Source organism: Muntiacus reevesi, chromosome 6 (genome assembly GCF_963930625.1).
Source record: "Muntiacus reevesi chromosome 6, mMunRee1.1, whole genome shotgun sequence".
Classification (NCBI taxonomy): Eukaryota; Metazoa; Chordata; class Mammalia; order Artiodactyla; family Cervidae; genus Muntiacus; species Muntiacus reevesi.
In genome coordinates, this window is record NC_089254.1 from 112,839,048 (window position 1) to 112,857,076 (window position 18,029).

Consider the following 18,029-nt stretch of genomic DNA (forward strand, 5'->3'; position numbering starts at 1 on the left):
ACCTGGGGACCTCCAGTCACATGTCATTCCCACAGTCACACACACACACCCGGGGACCTCCAGTCACGTGCCATTTCTGTAGTCACACACAAACACCCAGGGACCTCCAGTCACAAGCCATTCCTGCACAGTCACACAGGCAAACCCAGGGACCTCCAGTCACATGTCGTTTCTGCAGTCACACACACACACCCGGGGACCTCCAGTCACGTGCCATTCCCACAGTCACACACACACACCCGGGGACCTACAGTCACAAGCCATTCCTGCACAGTCACACAGGCAAACCCAGGGACCTCCAGTCACGTGCCATTCCCAGAGTCACACAGGCAAACCCAGGGACCTCCAGTCATGTGTCATTCCCGCAGTCACACACACACACCTGGGGACCTCCAGTCACGTGTGCTTCCTGTAGTCGAGTGTTTACAGAAAACCATCTAGACAGGAATACATCAAGACTGTATACTGTCACCCTGCTTATTTAACTTATATGCAGAGTACATCATGAGAAATGCTGGACTGGATGAAGCACAAGCTGGAATCAAGATTGCCGGGAGAAAAATCCATAAACTCAGATATACAGATGACACAACCATTATGGAAGAAAGTGAAGAGGAACAAAAGAGCCTCTTGATGAAGGTGAAAGTGAAACAGGAAAGTGAAAAAGCTGGCTCAAAACTCAACATTCAAAAAACTAACATCATGGTATCCAGTCCCATCACTTAACGCCGAATAGATGGGGAAACAACGGTAACAGTGACAGACTTTATTTTCTTAAGCTCCAAAATCATGGGAGATGGTGACTGCAGCCATGAAATTAAAAGACACTTGCTCCTTGAAAGAAAAGTTATGACAAACCTAGACAGAATATTAAAAAGCAAAGACATTACTTTACCAACAAGGTTCTATCTCGTCAAAGCTATAGTTTTTCAAGTAGTCATGTATGGATTTGGACCATAAAAATAGCTGAGCACCAAAGAATTGATGCTTTTGAACTATGGTGTTGGAGGAGACTCTTAAGAGTCCCTTGGACTGCAAGGAGATCCAACCAGTCCATCCTAAGGAAATCAGTTCTGAATATTCATTGGAAGGACTGATGCTGAAGCTGAAGCTCCAATACTGTGGCCACCTGATGCAAAGAACTGATTCACTAGAAAAGACCCTGATGCTGGGAAAGATTGAGGGCAGGAGGAGAAGGGGATGACAGAGGATGAGGTGGTTGGAAGGCATCACCAACTCAATGGATGTGAGTTTGAGCAAGCTCTGGGAGCTGGTGATGGACAGGGAGGCCTGGCGTGCTGCAGTCCATGTGGTGGCAAACAGTCGGACACGACCAAGTGACTGAACTGAACTGATCGAGACACATGTGGTGCCTTGCATGCCAACCCTGCCTGTGACTCTGCTGATTGCAGGGCCTCCAACACCACACTGCCCACAGAGGGACACACAGGGACTTTGGTAATTCTTGAGAAACACAGAGTATTAACCACTCTCACGAACTTCCACAATGCCGTAACACACTAAGCCCAGAAAACAGTGAACCCCCTTGTGATCAACTGTCCAAGCAGTGGGCAAGGTGGCGGCCAACAACATAGGTGGGGACCGGAGGTTATGCACCCCTGATCCACATACATGGACCCCACCGAGCACCTAACAGAGGAGGCATGACCCTAACCTACTCCATATTTAACCAACTTACAGGAAATTTAAAGGCAGAGGAACATATGAATGACAAGTAGGACAGGTTATATGGGAAATGAGAAAATAGCTGTGTTTCCTCAACAACAGAAGCCAGCAAAAAAGAAGAAAAACAAAGAGAGAGGGAGACGGCGTGACTGCTGGAGCAGAAGCTGGTTGTCCAAGAGATGAACACACCAGCCAGTCACAATGTAGGTTTCGCCCGGACACGGATTCAAACAAAACTGGGGGAAAAAATCACTGAAATGTCGTTGAAAAACAATGCCTTGAATATCTGATCAAATCAAGGAATCACAATTCATCTTACTTGAGTTGTGCCAACGGTAGGATTATGTTTTTAAAAAAAGAGACCCTGTCTTTTAAGGACACCTACTGAAGTAAAGTGGCTTCCCTGGTGGCTCAGATGGTAAAGAATCTGCCTGCAGTGCAGGAGACCTGGGTTCAATCCCTGAGTCAGGAAGATCCCCTGGAGAAGATAATGGCTACCCACTCCAGTACTCTTGCCTGGAGAATCCCATGGACAGAGGAGATTAGTGGGCTACAGTCCATGGGGTTGAGAGAGCTAATCTTAGGCAGGTTGATAAGGAATCCAGGGCCCTCAAGGAGGAAGGGGTCCAGGGCCCTGGAGGAGGAGAAAGGGATCTGGGGCTCTCAAGGAGGAGAAAAGGACAAACTTTCGTCTTTGTGCTTTGTCTCTGTCACGTAAGAGCTAATGATCACACAACAAAGCAACTCATCTTAAGCTCTGTAGTAAGCATTCGGTCAGTTCAGTTGTTCAGTTGTGTCTGACTCTTTGCGACCCTATGGACTGCAGCATGCCTGGCTTCCCTGTCCTTCACTGTCTCCCAGAGCTTGCTCAAACTCATGTCCATCGAGTCGGGGATGCCATCCAACCATCTCATCCTCTGTCGTCCCCTTTTCCTGCCTTCAGTCTTTCCCAGCATCAGGGTCTTGTCTGATGACTCAGTTCTTCACATCAGGTGGCCAAAGTTTTGGAGTTTCAGCTTCAGCATCAGTCCTTCAAATGAATTCAGGACTGATTTCCTTTAGGATGGACTGGTTGGATCTCCTTGCAGTCCAAGGGACTCTCAAGAGTCTTCTCCAACACCACAGTTCAAAAGCATCAGTTCTTCGGCACTCAGCTTTCCTTATAGTCCGACTCTCAGATCCATACATGACTTGGAAAAACCATAGCCTTGACTAGACAGACCTTTGTTGGCCAAGAAATGTCACTGCTTTTTAATATGCTGTCTAGGTTGGTCATAACTTTCCTTCCAAAGAGTAAGCGTCTTTTAATATTATGGCTGCAGTCACCATCTGCAGTGATTTTGGAGCCCAGAAAAATAAAGTCAGCCACTGTTTCCATTGTTTCCCCATCTATTTGCCATGAAGTGATGGAGCCCTTATATACTAAGGATTATGTAACAACAATGTATCTTGTTTGAGGACATGCTTCTCCTTTTTAACAAGAACCTTCTGACTAATCTTGTTATCTTAAGACTTGTGGGAGTGGATCTGGTAAGACCTTTGTATTGTTAATTCTAATCTTGTTAATTTAAGATGTAGTTATGGGAGTGGGTCTGGTTAGAGTATGTGAGGCCTTGCTTAGACTAGCTCGAGGGGCACTCTCGGTCCCCCTTCTGATATTTGTGTCAGAGGCTTTCTCTGCCCTTTTTCACTCTAATAAAATTCTGCTACACAAATGCTCTTGAGTGATCAAGTCTGCTCCCTGTTCGCAAAGTTAAATCTTTGGAGATCACGACCCAACATCATTCACCAGAAGCTATTAGAGTCGAAAATAGTTGGACATGACTGAGTAACAAACATTCACTGAAGTACTTAAGAGCTGAAATGCTTTGTGGCTCAGATCTGCGTAAAACCGGAGAAGAAACCAAGTGGGCCGGGTCAGCACCGCCAGCACCATCTGAGGGCACAGGGGTCCCCTGCACAAGGCCCTCTACTGCTATATGCAGAACTCTCCACTCCAAAGTTTAAAAGCAAAAATAATCCTCACTGCATAATTAGACCAGAAAAAGGCTGAACTCGGATGAGTAAGCACTTCCTTCCTCCTCTCCTCCCGGATGACGAGAGCCAGAGCAGGCAGTGCTGCAAACACGAGGGCGGGGGTGGGGGTGGGAGGAGTCCGCTCCCCCAGAGCAGGGCTGTGAGCGGGCAGCACTGTGCCCACAGAGCTCAGACCAGCCGAGCCGGGGCCAGGCCTTGGCAGACACCGCGGGGCGGGCGGCGTGGGAGTGAACAAGCTGCTGGGAAGAGTGGAGACCGACGCTGAGGGAGCAGGCACACGGAGAGCAGGCAGAAGCTCTGCAAGCTGCACAGGCAGCAAGAGCGGAGCGCGTGCGGCAGGACACCCTCCACCCCTGCCCGGGGGGCCAGCCTGCCTGCTGCCCACGCTGAGGCCGCGGGGACTCCACCAGCGCCCAGCCCATCCACTGATGCAGAAGCACGACCAGCGCAGCAGGCAGGGAAGACGCCCACGGAGGACGGCGCCACACCACCAGAGAAACCCCAAGGCGGCCGCCTCCTCCAGCCAACCCTTTCTTCACAGCAAGGATGGAAAGTGAAGACGATAGGTCACTTGAGAAAAACAAACAGCAAGGAAGAGAGACAAAATGAAAAACAGAAAGGAACATCAGGAACTCACAAGGTTCACAGCTTTTGTTCTGTATGGATTACTAACAGCATTACGCTTCAACAATAATTCCAGGTAATCACCTTATGGCACACAGCCCACAACAGGGACTCAGTCAGCCACCAGGACGACAGCACTTAACAGGCAATGCGGCTTCTACAGAGAGAACCACTGCCCTTCAGGGACCACAGACACGCACAGGGGCCTCCTCTGTCATCTTCATCAAGCCCTCCCTCACCTCCTAGACCCCCCTCCCCCCGACTCAGGCCCTGATCCAGAGGGTCATGAGCTCACCGCTGACCCAGCAGGCCAGAGAGGCCCATGCCTGTCTCTGCGTGGCCCACAGGACATGACAATGGTTTTTTACTTCCAAGTGGTTGGAAAAAATGAATAATATTCTGCAACATGTAAATATCACATTGAATTCACATATCAGTATCTGTAGGTCAGTTTCATTGGAATAAACCAATCGGCTGCCTTCCTGCCAAGCGGCAGGTGGAGTGGCTGGACCACGTGGCCACAGCCTAAAACCACTATTGTCTCGTCCTCCACAGAAAGAACTCCTGCTCTTAACCAGCTCTGTTATTAACTTAACCATGACACTGCACTGCTTCCTAAAAGGAGTTAGGAACAAATGGACATTGGAAAGAAGAAAAGAAAAAGATTATTAAGAAAATTTCCTTTGTCTAACATGCAACCAACACACTGAGTATCATGTTATAGTGGTAGAAAAAAAAATCAAAAGATAAAGAAAAGAAAATCATCCTTAAAACTTCAGAAGCCCTCAATGCTAGAAAACATACAAAATATTTTGGCAGTCCTGGAATAAAATGATTTTGAATACAAAATTCTCTGGCTGACCTATAAACTGTCACAGAAAAATAAAGGACATTTTAGGATTTGGTCAGAGGCACCTGCCTCCCCAAGGACATCCACAGCAAAGCAAGGCCCACAGAGACTCAGCTATCACGGCCTCTGTTCACAACCACCTCCCCCGATGCGCTCACTTCACTCCCAAAAGGGATCTGAGGCCATCACAGGGTACTCAGCTCACACACAAGCCTGTCCCTATCCATTTTCATCCCAAACAAGATTCCATTATTGCCAATTTTAATTTTCAAAGATCTCTAAAATATCTGTTTTGACAGTGACATCTCATTTCTATAAGACTGTTGACCAAGTTTTGCTACTTGAAAAACATAAACCCATCTCCACTAAGAAAAAAACATAGGACTTCCCTGGTAGCTCAGCTGGTAAAGAATCCACCTGCAATGCATGAGACCCCGATTTGATTCCTGGGTTGGGAAGATCTACTGAAGAAGATCTTTACTACTACCCACTCCAGCATTCGTGGGCTTCCATGAAGCCAGACATGCCTTTGAGTATTTGTTTCCTGCAGAGGCATGGGTCTGCAGTGGTCTGCTGAGGGGTCAGGGGCTCTGACTGCAGCAGACCTGGGAGGCATGGCATGTGGCATAAATCCACATGCAGGAGGTCACCATTAGCCCCGCCATACAGCCATGGGGCATACGACCCAAAAACTGGAGAACAATTATATCAAAGAAGTTCTTGCACTGCTACAAGAGTTCTAGGGCCCACAACAGATTCCCCAACCTGGGGATTGGGCAAAGGAACTGACAACCCCCAGGGAATTTGACTTGGAAGGCCAGTGGGATTTGACTCCAGAACTTCCACAGGACTGGGGAAACAGACTCTCAGAGGGCACAAACAAAACCTTGTATGCATTAGGACCCAGGAGAATGGAGTGGTGACCCCACAAGAGAATGAGCAACACTTGCCTGTGAGTGTCCAGGAGCCTCCGACGGAGGCATGGGTCAACAGTGGCCTGCCATGGGGTCAGTATAGTTCAGTCGCTCAGTCGTGTCCAACTCTTTGCGATCCCATGGACTGCAGCACACCAGGCTTCCCTATCCATCACCATCTCCCAGAGCTTGCATAAGCTCATGTCCATTGAGTCGGTGATGCCCTCCAACCGTCTCATCCTCTGTTGTCTCCTTCTCCTCCTGCCTTCAGTCTTTCCCAGAATCAGGGTCTTTTCCAATGAGTCAGTTCTGCCTATCACGTAGCCAAAGTATTGGAGCTTCAACTGCAGCATCAGTCCTTCCAACGAATATTCAGGACTGATTTCCTTTAGGACTGACTGGTTTTATCTCCTTGCAGTGCAAGGGTCTCTGAAGAGTCTTTTCCAACACCACAGGGGCACTGAACACAACCGTCCTGGAAGCCCCAGGACATGCTGGCATAAGTCCTTTTGAAGGAGGTCACCACTACCCTTACCATAGTTTGGCCTCAGGACAAACTACAGGGAGGGAACACAGCCCCACCCATCAACAGAAAATTGGATTAAAGACTTACTGAGCATGGCCATCAGAGTAAGACCCAGATTGCCCACAGCTAGTCCCTCCCATCAGGAAGCTTTCAAAGCCTCTTCAACTTATCCATTAAAGGGCAGACAGAATGAAAAACACAATCACAGAAAATGATCCAAACTGATCACATGGATCACAGCCTTGTCTAACTCAATGAAACTATGAGCCATACGAGGTAGGGCCACCCGAGATGGATGGCTCATGGTAGAGAGTTCTGATAAAATGTGGTCCACTGGAGAAGGGAATGGCAAACCACTTCAGCATTCTTGCCTTGAGAACACCATGAACAGTATGAAAAGGCAAAAAGATAGGACACTGAAAGATGGACTCCCCAGGTCAGTAGGTGCCCAATATGCTACTGGAGATCAGTGGAGAAATAACTCCAGAAAGAACAGAGACGGAGCCAAAGCAAAAACAACACCCAGTTGTGGATGTGACTGGTGATGGAAGTAAAGTCCGATGCTGTAAAGAGCAATATTGCATAGGAACCTGGAATGTTAGGTCCCTGAATCAAGGTAAATTGGAAGTGGTCCAACAAGAGATGACAAGACTGAACATTGACATTTTAGGAATCAGTGAACTAAAATAGACCAGAATGGGTGAATTTAACTCAGATGACCATTATATCTACTACTGTGGGCAGGAATCCCTTAGAAGAAATGAAGTAGCCTTCATAGTCAACAAAAGAGTCCGAAATGCAGTACTTGGGTGCAGACTCAAAATCGACAGAATGATCTCTGTTCATTTCCAAGGCAAACCATTCAATATCACAGTAATCCAAGTCTATGTCCTAACCACTAATGTCAAAGAAGCTGAAGCTGAATGCAAAGATGAGCACAATAAAGGACAGAAATGGTATGGATCTAACAGAAGCAGTAGGTTCTATGAAGACCTACAAGACCTTCTAGAACTACCACCCCAAAAAGATGTCCTTTTCATCACAGGTGACTGGAATGCAAAAGTAGGAAGTCAAGAGATACCTGGAGTAACAGGCAAGTTTGGTGTTGGAGTACAAAATGAAGCAGGGCAAAGGCTAACAGAGTTTTGCCAAGAGATTGCACTAGTCATAGCAAACACTCTCTTCCAACAACATAAGAGACAGCTCTATACATCGACATCACTAGTCGGTCAATACCAAAATCAGATTGATTATATTCTTTGCAGAGGAAGATGGAGAACTCTATACAGTCAGCAAAAACAAGTCACATGATCTGACTGTGGCTCAGATCATGAACTCCTTATTGCCAAATTCAGACTTAAATTCAAGACAGTAGGGAAAAACCACTAGATCATTCAGGTATGACCTAAATCAAATCCCTTATGATTTTACAGTAGAAGTGACAAATAGATTCAAGGGGTTGGATCTGATAGACAGAGTGCCAGAAGAACTATGCACAGAGGTTTATGACATTGTATGAAGGCTGTGATCAAAACCATCTCCAAGAAAAAGAAATGCAAAAAGGCAAAATGGTTGTCTGAGGAGGCCTTACAAATAGCTGAGAAAACAAGAGAAGCTAAAGACAAGGAGCAAAGGAAACATATACCCATCTGATGGAGAGTTTCAGAGAATAGCAAGGAGAGATAAGAAAGCCTTCGTAAGTGAACAATGCAAAGAAATAGAGAAAAACAATAGAATGGGAATGATTAGATATATCATCAAGAAAATTAGGGATACCAAGGGAATGTTTCATGCAAAGATGAGCACAATAAAGGACAGAAATGGTATGGATCTAACAGAAGCAGAAGATATTAAGAAGAGGTGGCAAGAATACACAGAACTCTAGAAAAAAGATCTTCACGACCCAGATAATCACAATGCTGTGATCACTCACCTAGAACCAGATATCATGGAGTGTGAAGTCAAGTGGGCCTTAGGAAGCATCACTACCAACAAAGCTTGTGGGGGTGTTGGAATTCCAGTAAAGCTATTTCAAATCCTAAAAGATGATGCTGTGAAAGAGCTGCACTCACTATGCCAGCAAATTTGGAAAACTCAGCAGTGGTCACAGGACTGGATAAGGTCAGTTTTCATTCCAATCCTAAAGAAAGGCAATGCCAAAGAATGCTCAAACTACCACACAATTGCACTCCTTTCACATGCTAACAAAGTAATGCTCAAAATTCTCCAGGCCAGGCTTCAACAGTACATGAACCGAGAACTTCCAGATGTTCAAGCTGGATTTAGAAAAGGGAGAGGAACCAGACATCAAATTGCCAATATTTGTTGGATCACAGAAAAAGCAAGAGAGTTCCAGAAAAACATCTACTTCTGCCTTATTGACTACACTAAAGCCTTTGACTCTGTGGAGCACAACAAACTGTGTAAAATTCTTCAAGAGATGGGAATACCAGACCACCTTACCTGCCTCCTGAGAAATCTGTATGCAGGCAAAGAAGCAACAGTTAAAACTGGACATGGAACAACAGACTGTTTCCAAAGTGGGAAAGGAGTACTTCAAGGTTGTATATTGTCACCCTGTTTAGTTAATTTACATGCAGATCACATCATGTGAAATGCCAGGCTGGTTGAAGTACAAGCTGGAATCAAGATTGCTAGGAGAAATATCAATAACCTCAGATATGCAGATGACACTACCCTATGGCAGAAAGTGAAGAACTAAAGAATCTCTTGATGAAAGTGAAAGAACAGAGTGAAAAAGCTGGCTTAAAACTCAGCATTCAAGAAATTAAGATCATGGCATTCACTCCCATCACTTCATGGCAAATAGATGGGGAAACAAGGGAAATAGTGACAGACTTTATTTTCCTGGGCTCCAAAATCACTGCAGATGGTGACTGCAGCCATGAAAGTTTAAAAAAAAAAAAAAAAAAAGGTGCTTCCTCCTTGGAAGAAAAGCTATGATCAACCTAGACAGCATATTACAAAACAGAGACATTACTTTGCTGACAAAGGTCCACGTAGTCAAAGCTATGGTTTTTCCAGTAGTCATGTATGGATGTGAAAGTTGGACCATCAAGAAAGCTAAGCACTGAAGAGCTGATGCTTTTGAACTGTGGTGCTGGAGAAGACTCTTGAGAGTCCCTTGGACTGAAAGGAGATCCAACCAGTCCATCCTAAAGGAGATCAGTCCTGAATATTCACTGGAAGAACTGATGCTGAAGCTGAAGCTCCAATACTTTGGCCACCTGATGGGAAGAACTGACTCATTGGAAAAGACCCTGATGCTGGGAAAGATTGAAGGCGGGAGGAGAAGGGGACAACAGAGGATGAGATGGTTGGATGGCATCACCGACTCAATGGTGTTGACCGTCAACCTCAGCCATCCACCCTGAGCAAGCTCTGGGACATGCTGATGCACAGGGTAGCCTCGCAAGCTGCCGTCCATGGCGTCTCAAAGAGTCGGAGACGACTAAGTAACTGAACTAAACTGAAAAAAAAAAATAAACGTAAAAATCAGTGTTGTTTACAATCTAGTTTTTTTTGAAACTTAAAGGAGTTATTTAGAATTTAATACTTATAGTTCTGAAAAAACAAATTTAACTGACTTGAAATTCCTTTAATGTTTTTCCTTCCTTAAATTCGAACAAAATAGGAAGTATTAATTTTTACTTTTTAAATAGTTAATAAAGCAAATACAAAACTCATAATGATTAACCTGAATACAGACTGTCTGATACAGGGGCACTACGTTAAGCTCTGGGAGTTGGTGATGGACAGGAAAACCCGATGTGCTGCAGTCCATGGGGTCACAAAGAGTCAGACACTGCCGAGCAACTGAACTGAACTGATGTTACAGTGGACTCTGTGGGACGGTTACATCACTTTACAGATTGTAATGTCCTTTGGGACAGTTATAACCACTGTCACCTTAGTGCTAGGGATTGAGCTAAATGCTTTATATACAATTTTTCATTGGAACCTTTTCACAATCTGATAAAATATTTTCTCCAGTATTAAAGAAGAAACAGGACTTCAAAGAGATTAATTTGAGAAAAATCAGATGTTAATTGGGAACTGGGATTCAAACAAATTGCCTGACTCCACACTCTAAACAACCACGCAAACTGCCTCCCCATCTGTGGGCTGGGACGACACCTTCCTCATCAACGGTCAGGCCCATCGCCGGGGCCAAGCACCTGCGGCAGATTCCATGTAAGAGGGGTGGTGCTAGACCTCCAGCACACACTCCATCTCTGCATTCAAGTGTAGAGTCTTCAATGCTTCAGGTAGACACAAGTGCTTCACAGACTGGACACCTGAGCTAAAAAGAGCATAAGTTTTTCATGGTCTTATGGCTAAAAGCTTCCAAAATCTAGTTGTGGTTTGCCCAGCAACATTTGTCCACAAAATTAACCATGATCCCCAAAGGGACTTTTAAATAAACACACGTGTGGATGAGGCACACCTGGCAAAACACTGTCGATGGTTCACTTCAGGGGGGTGAGTGTCTTTGCGTGTGCGCGTGGCATCCATGGGTGAGATGTGAGTGCATGAGTGAGTAAATGTGAAGAGGTTAAGCAAGACATCATAATTATACTATTTCAACTTTCTGCATGTCTGATATTTTTTTAAGTGGGTCAGAAAACAAACCAAAGCAAGTATCTTAGGACAGCTATGGGTAACCTTCACTGACATTTTGCTATCCCTTCCTAAAATGTTATTCTACTAACTAGGACAATAAGTAGTATCTCTTAGCTTGTGTCAGGAGACCCTGCAAATGCCAGGGGCTGTAGAGAAATCAGCAGAGGCTCACACTGTCCTACCAGGTGAAAGATCGGAGATTACCCCTCAGAAACAAATGTCGCATCCTGATGTCCTAACATCTCACTAGATCGGGAAAAACCCACTGCCATAGGCATTACTTGCCTTAAAAGCTAACTAATTGTGTGTGCGTTCACGACACTGCCCCACTTTACACAGGTGCTACCGCCACGCCCGCCACCCAGATGAAGACAGAAGAGTCAGTACCCAACTTGCCCAAGACACACAGCTATCAGACAGAGGGACCAGCCCAGGCTCTGCCCGACCACGGTGACACGGCCTCTCTGCTGGGGCAACACATAGGACACTTCAAACTACACACAGTAAACGTCGGCAGGTTCCAAGAGACGAGAGGAAGAGGAAAACAGACCCTGCGAGTCCTCGCTGCCACAGGAGGCACCGGGAAAGGCCAGGTTCCTGGAAGAACGTCAGGATCTGGAAAGACTGCCCTCTGGAGGCCACACGGGGCAGCCACAGGGACACCCAGGCCCAGACTTGCAGGCTGGGAGCCCGGCCACATGAATACATACGTAGAGTTCTTCGAACTGTTTCTGAATCTCGCTGTCCATCTCAATGGCATTAAATCCTGGATGCCGAATAGGAAACGCTTCAACAAACAGCAGTGCAGCGTTGGACCGGACTTCCGAGTTTCTGGCCTGGAATGGCGAGAGGAGTTTCAGAATCCAAAGAGCTGACAGCACAGAATCCCTCAAGCAATGCTTATAGTGTCTCAACACAGACATATTCCTATTTACATATTAAAGACAACTGCAACATTTAAACTAATCGAACTTGTGAGACCTTCCTTAAATGAAACCAAACTTCCAGCTCCATGTCGACAGGGGCGTTTCCCTACCTAAGTCCACTGTGTCATGAAGAATCAGTGGCCGTCATGTCCTGCCCTCAGAGCAGTCACCTACGTTGAAATGACCCGCATGCTCGTCCGACCGCCCCCCCCCCCCACATGCGGTCCCCAGGCACCGGCAGGAGGTCCTCAGGGCCAGGAGGGCTCAGCCCAGCTCTGCACACACCACCCCTGCTGGTTTACTGAGCGTGACGACCCTCCTTCCAGCTGTGCATCCAGCACTAAATACATTCAGATTCCCAGTTTAAGAAATGCTTTCAATAAAAGCATCAAGTATTCATTCAGAGTCTCACGCAGGCCCAGCCTCGAGTCTTATTTTACTACAACTCTGAATCAGAAGATGCTAAGCCCCACGGCACACTCAGCATCCTGAACACGGACAGTTGGAGGCACACCTTTAATCCTCTCCAAAGGATGGGCTTGTAGAGCTTGTAAAGCATCTCTTCCACTCCCTGCCGAACTTCCTTTTGATGGTGAAAGTAACTGAGCACCTAAGAGCCAAGAAAAGAAGAAGGGAGCAGTAACGCTGGTGTTTCCAAAATCACTTACGATCCTACCTTGAGGAAACAACAGGGAGCACAGGCGGCCCCTGCATTCACAGTTGGATGCACAGTGCTTCCTAACAGGAACCACAGCAAAAAGACATGCTGCCAGCACGGAACGCGGCAAGCTCACAGAGGCACCTGTGGGGGAAAGACAGACCCAGGGCCTTGGGCCGTACAGAGGCTCGGGTTCCAACTCCTACTCTTCCCCCAGTAGCCACAAAACCTCGTAAGAAGGCACACCTCTGATCTTCAGGGTCAAATGGAAGAGGAGCCAGCCTGATTGCTCCTACAGCCCATTCTGGCTCTAAAGGGCACTGGCTACAACTGTCTTGTTCTGAGAACCTCTTTCGGGCATTCAGAACGGCACGTAGAGTCAGCCCTTCACGTCCACGGGTTCTGCATCTGCAGATTCCACCAAGCGTAGATAGAAAGTATCTGAGGGAAAAAAATTCCAGAAGTTTCAAAGCAAAGCTTGAAATTGTCATTTGCTGGCAACTGTGTATGTAATAAGCACATCAGATTTACAGCCTCTTACAAGCACTTACACTGCACTGGGAATAAGCCATTCAGAGATGATGGAAAGTGTTCAGAGAGGCCCTGGAGCATCCATGGGTTTGCTGCCCGATTGCCCGTGAGGGGCGACTGCATCTCAAAGGGGTGTCACTGCCCAGTGATCCTTCCCAGGAGAAACCTGGATGTCAGGTCCATCCCCCAGAGTCATAGGTAATCAGAAAACGCACTGCTTTAACCAGCCAGGACCTTCTGCAACTCTTCAGATTCCTGTCCCCAACAACAATCAGCGCTGCCTTTTGTCCTTAATTCACAACTCTGAGCCAAAGTTATGTTAGTGAAAAACAGAAATTTTTTATAAATTAGGCTATAAAACAACAGACTTTAAGTGAATGTCAACCAACTTTACCCTAAAAGAACTACAAATCACCAACTCAATGGACATGAGTTTGAGCAAACTCCGGGAGGTAATAAAGGACAGGGAAGCCCGCAGAACTGGAGTTCATGGAGTTGCAGAGTCAGACACAGCTTAGTGACTGAACAACAACAACAATAGAACTACAATCTAGGGATTTTCTTTTTCTGGCTGTTAATTTTTCATTTAGGAGATTTCTATCTGTCATTTGTTTTCTGTGTACAATGCTAATTTGGTATTAATGGTATACTTGCTTCATAGAGTTTTTAAACAACTGTATTGAGATGCAACTCACAGACCACAAGTCACCCTTACAAAGTGTGTAATTCAGGGGGTTTTGGTACACAGAGCTGTGCAACCATTACTACTACCTAATTTCAGAAGATCTTCATCAACAATATGGGGGTTTCTTACTGTCGAGTAACTTCTAAGGTATTTTCTGAAGCTTCTTTCAACATATCAATAAAGTGATTTATCAGGTAAATTTGGTGTTTATCAAAAACAGAATTCAAGGAAAAAGCTATAACATGTTATAAGCAGTAAGAACAATGACTTGGAGTCCAAGAACACACTTCACTTGAGCAGTGAGATCTAACAGTCTGCCTTTCAATCCTTGCTGTGCATTTTCCCACAGATCTAACAAACAGCGATGTCCATACTTATCGTCACTACTTACTATCACAACAGAAAACCAGGCATGAGAAAGTCTTCAGTTATTTGGTAGCAACAGTGAAGCAACCACATCACAAATATGTACAGCTTAACATGACACCATTCCTTACAATCAAGCAGAATCTGAACATTAAATCATACATGGGAAACAAATGACCCAAACTATCTACAACTTACAAAGTGCCAGGGACTGTGTGTGCTGGGTGGGGTGGGGGGTAGAACAAGCACATGGATGTATTTTCATCTCTGGTTCTTTATTCTTGGATAATACAAACTAAAACATCAATAATAAGAAACGTTTTATCCATTCAAACTTAATATAAATAGAATATGCACGCCTACAAATAATGAGTCCACTATACAAACAGTAGCAGGCACCTCATCTTTATTCCTCTAGCTTCCTGACACGCAGTTGCCCAAACCAGCAGAGAGCACAGAGGCCTCGCCCAGGGTTAGACACAGCCCCACATAGCCGACCAGAGCTTCCAAGTCCTCCTGCAGGAACTCTGCTTATCAGAGTCCTGTCAGGACAACAACCACACCAACAGCAGAGACTTATTCAGTCAGATCATCTACAACATGAGGATAAAACCCATACCCAAATTCTGAGACTACCTTTTAAAAACAAAATTGTATCAAGAGAAACTATCAAAACATTTATTCAATATGGTTTGCAGACTACAAAGTGGAAATGTAATATATGAAAGTAAACAATAAAAATAATCTCAAATAGTCTCTTCTTTGAAAACAGCAGTAGTGGCAGTAAGAAAGTGATGGTCCTAGACATTTTTATGCCCAAGAATGTAGTTAAAGGTTGTCTGAATAAAGTTCCGATGTCTTAACAACAGATGTTTGCTTTCCTAATCAAAATTTTGGTGTCAAGGTAGATCTCCCAGAATTCCAAATGTCAAGATTCTGAAAAATTCCTTTAACTGATGCCTGTGAAAGCTTAACAAAATTTCACAGAAACAACTCTCTAAAAACAAAACTACGAGACACAATTTTCAAAAGTGCTGCAAGAGTGAGGCTCACCTTACGCACTCTGGGGTGCACTGGAGACCTCCGAGGAAGGTGGACGCCGTGGTACATGAAGTCCTGGATGCAGTCGTTCTCGATGGCCTGAAACAGCCGGGCGGGAGAGCACGGGTGAGCGCGTCCCAGCGGAAGAGCAGGACAGGTGGAGGAGGAGTCACCCCGCAAGAGGACAGTCTGATCAGCTCATCTTCCCATTCATGAGGGGAAAGAGTCCTGTCATCAGAGCTTTTCCACTTTGGTTACGCCTCTTAGAATGCACATAACAGAAAGAACTTTTCTTTTATCTTATGTGAAGAAATATCACATTTGCGCCAAATTGCATGGCACTCGAGCCTGGATCAAGCCAGACAGGGCTCAGAGACAAAGGAGGGCCTGGGAGCACCCCTCCTGACTCATCTGATAATCTCAGAAAACTGGATCTCTTCCAAGAGCTTACCCCACCCCCCAACCAAGAACTCACACTGAACTACCTCTAGGGTGGGGGCCAGGATTCCAAATTGACAGAAACAGATGTCTTGGAGGTACCCCAGTGAGGGGCGGTACAGGCAGTTCCCAGGACTCCATGGCAGTAGGGAAAGACATGAGGGAGACTCGTTACTAACATTCACCTCGTCTCCATTAACTGAGAATGCTCCCTGAAGCTACCCCTCGGTCTCAGCGTGACTCCCATGGGAACCACGCTGCCTGACCTGTGATCACACAGGAGGTTCACGGCACCAACAGCCAGGCGTCTGGGCCACAGAAGTTGACCCTTGGGAGCTAACCACCAGAACACGGGCATTCTGCAACTGACCAGGTTTGCCAACATGTCAACAGCAGAGATTTTTTCAAAGAGAAAGTGAAGTCACTCAGTTGTATCCGACTCTTTGCGACCCCGTGGACTATAGCCCACCAGGCTCCTCCGTCCACGGGAGTCTCCAGGCAAGAATATTGGAGTGGGTTGCCATTTCAGAAGAAGGCTTTAAATGATGTAACAAGCAAATGCCACTGGGAGACTTGTTGAATCCTGGCTTCCAAATGAAGACATTTTTTAAACAAAGCAGAGAAGTTTAAATATTAGTATGGGGCTTCCCTGGTGGCTCAGATGGTAAAGAATCTGCCCACAATGCAGGAGACCTGGCTTCGATCCCTGGGTCAGGAAGATCCCCTGGAGAAGGAAATGGCAACCCACTCCAGTAATCTTGCCTGGAGAATCCCATGGACAGGGGAGCCTGGCGGACCATTGGCCCATAGGGGTCACAAAGTAAGCATGATGATGGCACTATATAACCTGACCTTTACAAGAGTGAGGTGTCACATCTGGAATTTGCTTTAAAAACTTGAAGGGACAGAGGGAAGGGAGTGAAACTGAGCACAAATTTCTGATACTAATTTGGTGCAGATCTAGACAATTACATTTTAAATCACAAACTCCTATGTTTTAAATCACTGCTAGAGAAAAGGGGAACAATATAAATTGTTCCTTCCTATGAACAGTTTCATGGAGTATAGAGCAATGCAAAAAATTCGTAAGAACATCCTGGTTCTGCCACTTCCCCAAAAATTATACACTGAAAAACTATTGTAGAAGTTGTCTACAGGAGAACAGGAATGGTAAGTTTTTGTTTCCTAGAAGCAGACATCAGTGATAACTCACAGCATATTTAACTGAAGCTCAAGCTGGGTAAGAGAGCAGAGTGAACAGAAATAAACTACAAACATCGGGTGGTTAGCCTCTCCTCTGCCCCGACACCAATCCGGGGCCTGCTCCCCCAGGAGAAAAGACCCCTTTATGACTCAGAGTAAAAATTTTGCTCTCAGAAGGAAAAAAACACATCTAAGAACCTAGTATGAAAAAGACATAAGGGATATCAGACATTTTCTTTTTTTTCCAAAAGAGCCTATGAACGTTAAATTGTGAATTACACAGCCAGAAGGTAGGTGCTAGTCATACAAGGTTCTAAGCCTGATTCAAACAAACGTCTTTAAATTCTCAAATTATGTTGCTGAAGAGATGGCCTGAGTCTCCCAAGGAGCACTGGCCAACAGAAACACATCAGCCACAAATGCAATTTTAAACTTTCCAGTGGTCACACTAAAAACGGGGAAAAAAAGGCAAACTTACTTTAATAATATATTTTGTTTAGCCCAATTACCCAATTCAGTATCATTTCAACATGCAATCAGTATTCTTTTTAAAATATCCATGAGACACTTTGCATTCGTCTTTTTCCAGACGGTCTAGTTTCTTACATTTACAGCCTATCTCAGTTTGGACTGGCCACGTTCTAACGGCCCAGCAGATATACGTGGTCGGACACTGCAGGCCCAGAGCTGCCAAAATGGGCAAAAGCATTGGTTCCACTCAAACCGCACGTCGTGGTGAGTGAGGGACATCGTGAGGCGGTGCCCGGTGCGGACGTGACCTGAGTAGGTGTGGACGACACCACGCCTCTGTCGTGTGGACGCTCACTGTGAGCTTTGGCTTGACAGACAGGCACAAACAAGGGTTTCAAACAGACCTATTGTGGCTACTTACTTAGTAAC

At 45.6% G+C, this 18,029-nt stretch overlaps 1 protein-coding gene across 4 annotated transcripts in view; it reads right to left on the minus strand.

Moving 5' to 3' along the window:
- Positions 1-18,029, minus strand: part of NCAPG2 (non-SMC condensin II complex subunit G2) — a 69,566-nt gene that overhangs the window by 33,671 nt on the left and 17,866 nt on the right. For all 4 annotated transcript variants that reach the window (XM_065939629.1, XM_065939628.1, XM_065939630.1 and 1 more), the window contains 3 exons: positions 15,501-15,587; positions 12,722-12,817; positions 11,992-12,117 (listed from right to left, as the gene is read on the minus strand). In XM_065939629.1, the coding sequence (XP_065795701.1) occupies positions 11,992-12,117; positions 12,722-12,817; positions 15,501-15,587 (309 nt within the window). The remainder of the gene's footprint in view (positions 1-11,991; positions 12,118-12,721; positions 12,818-15,500; positions 15,588-18,029) is intronic.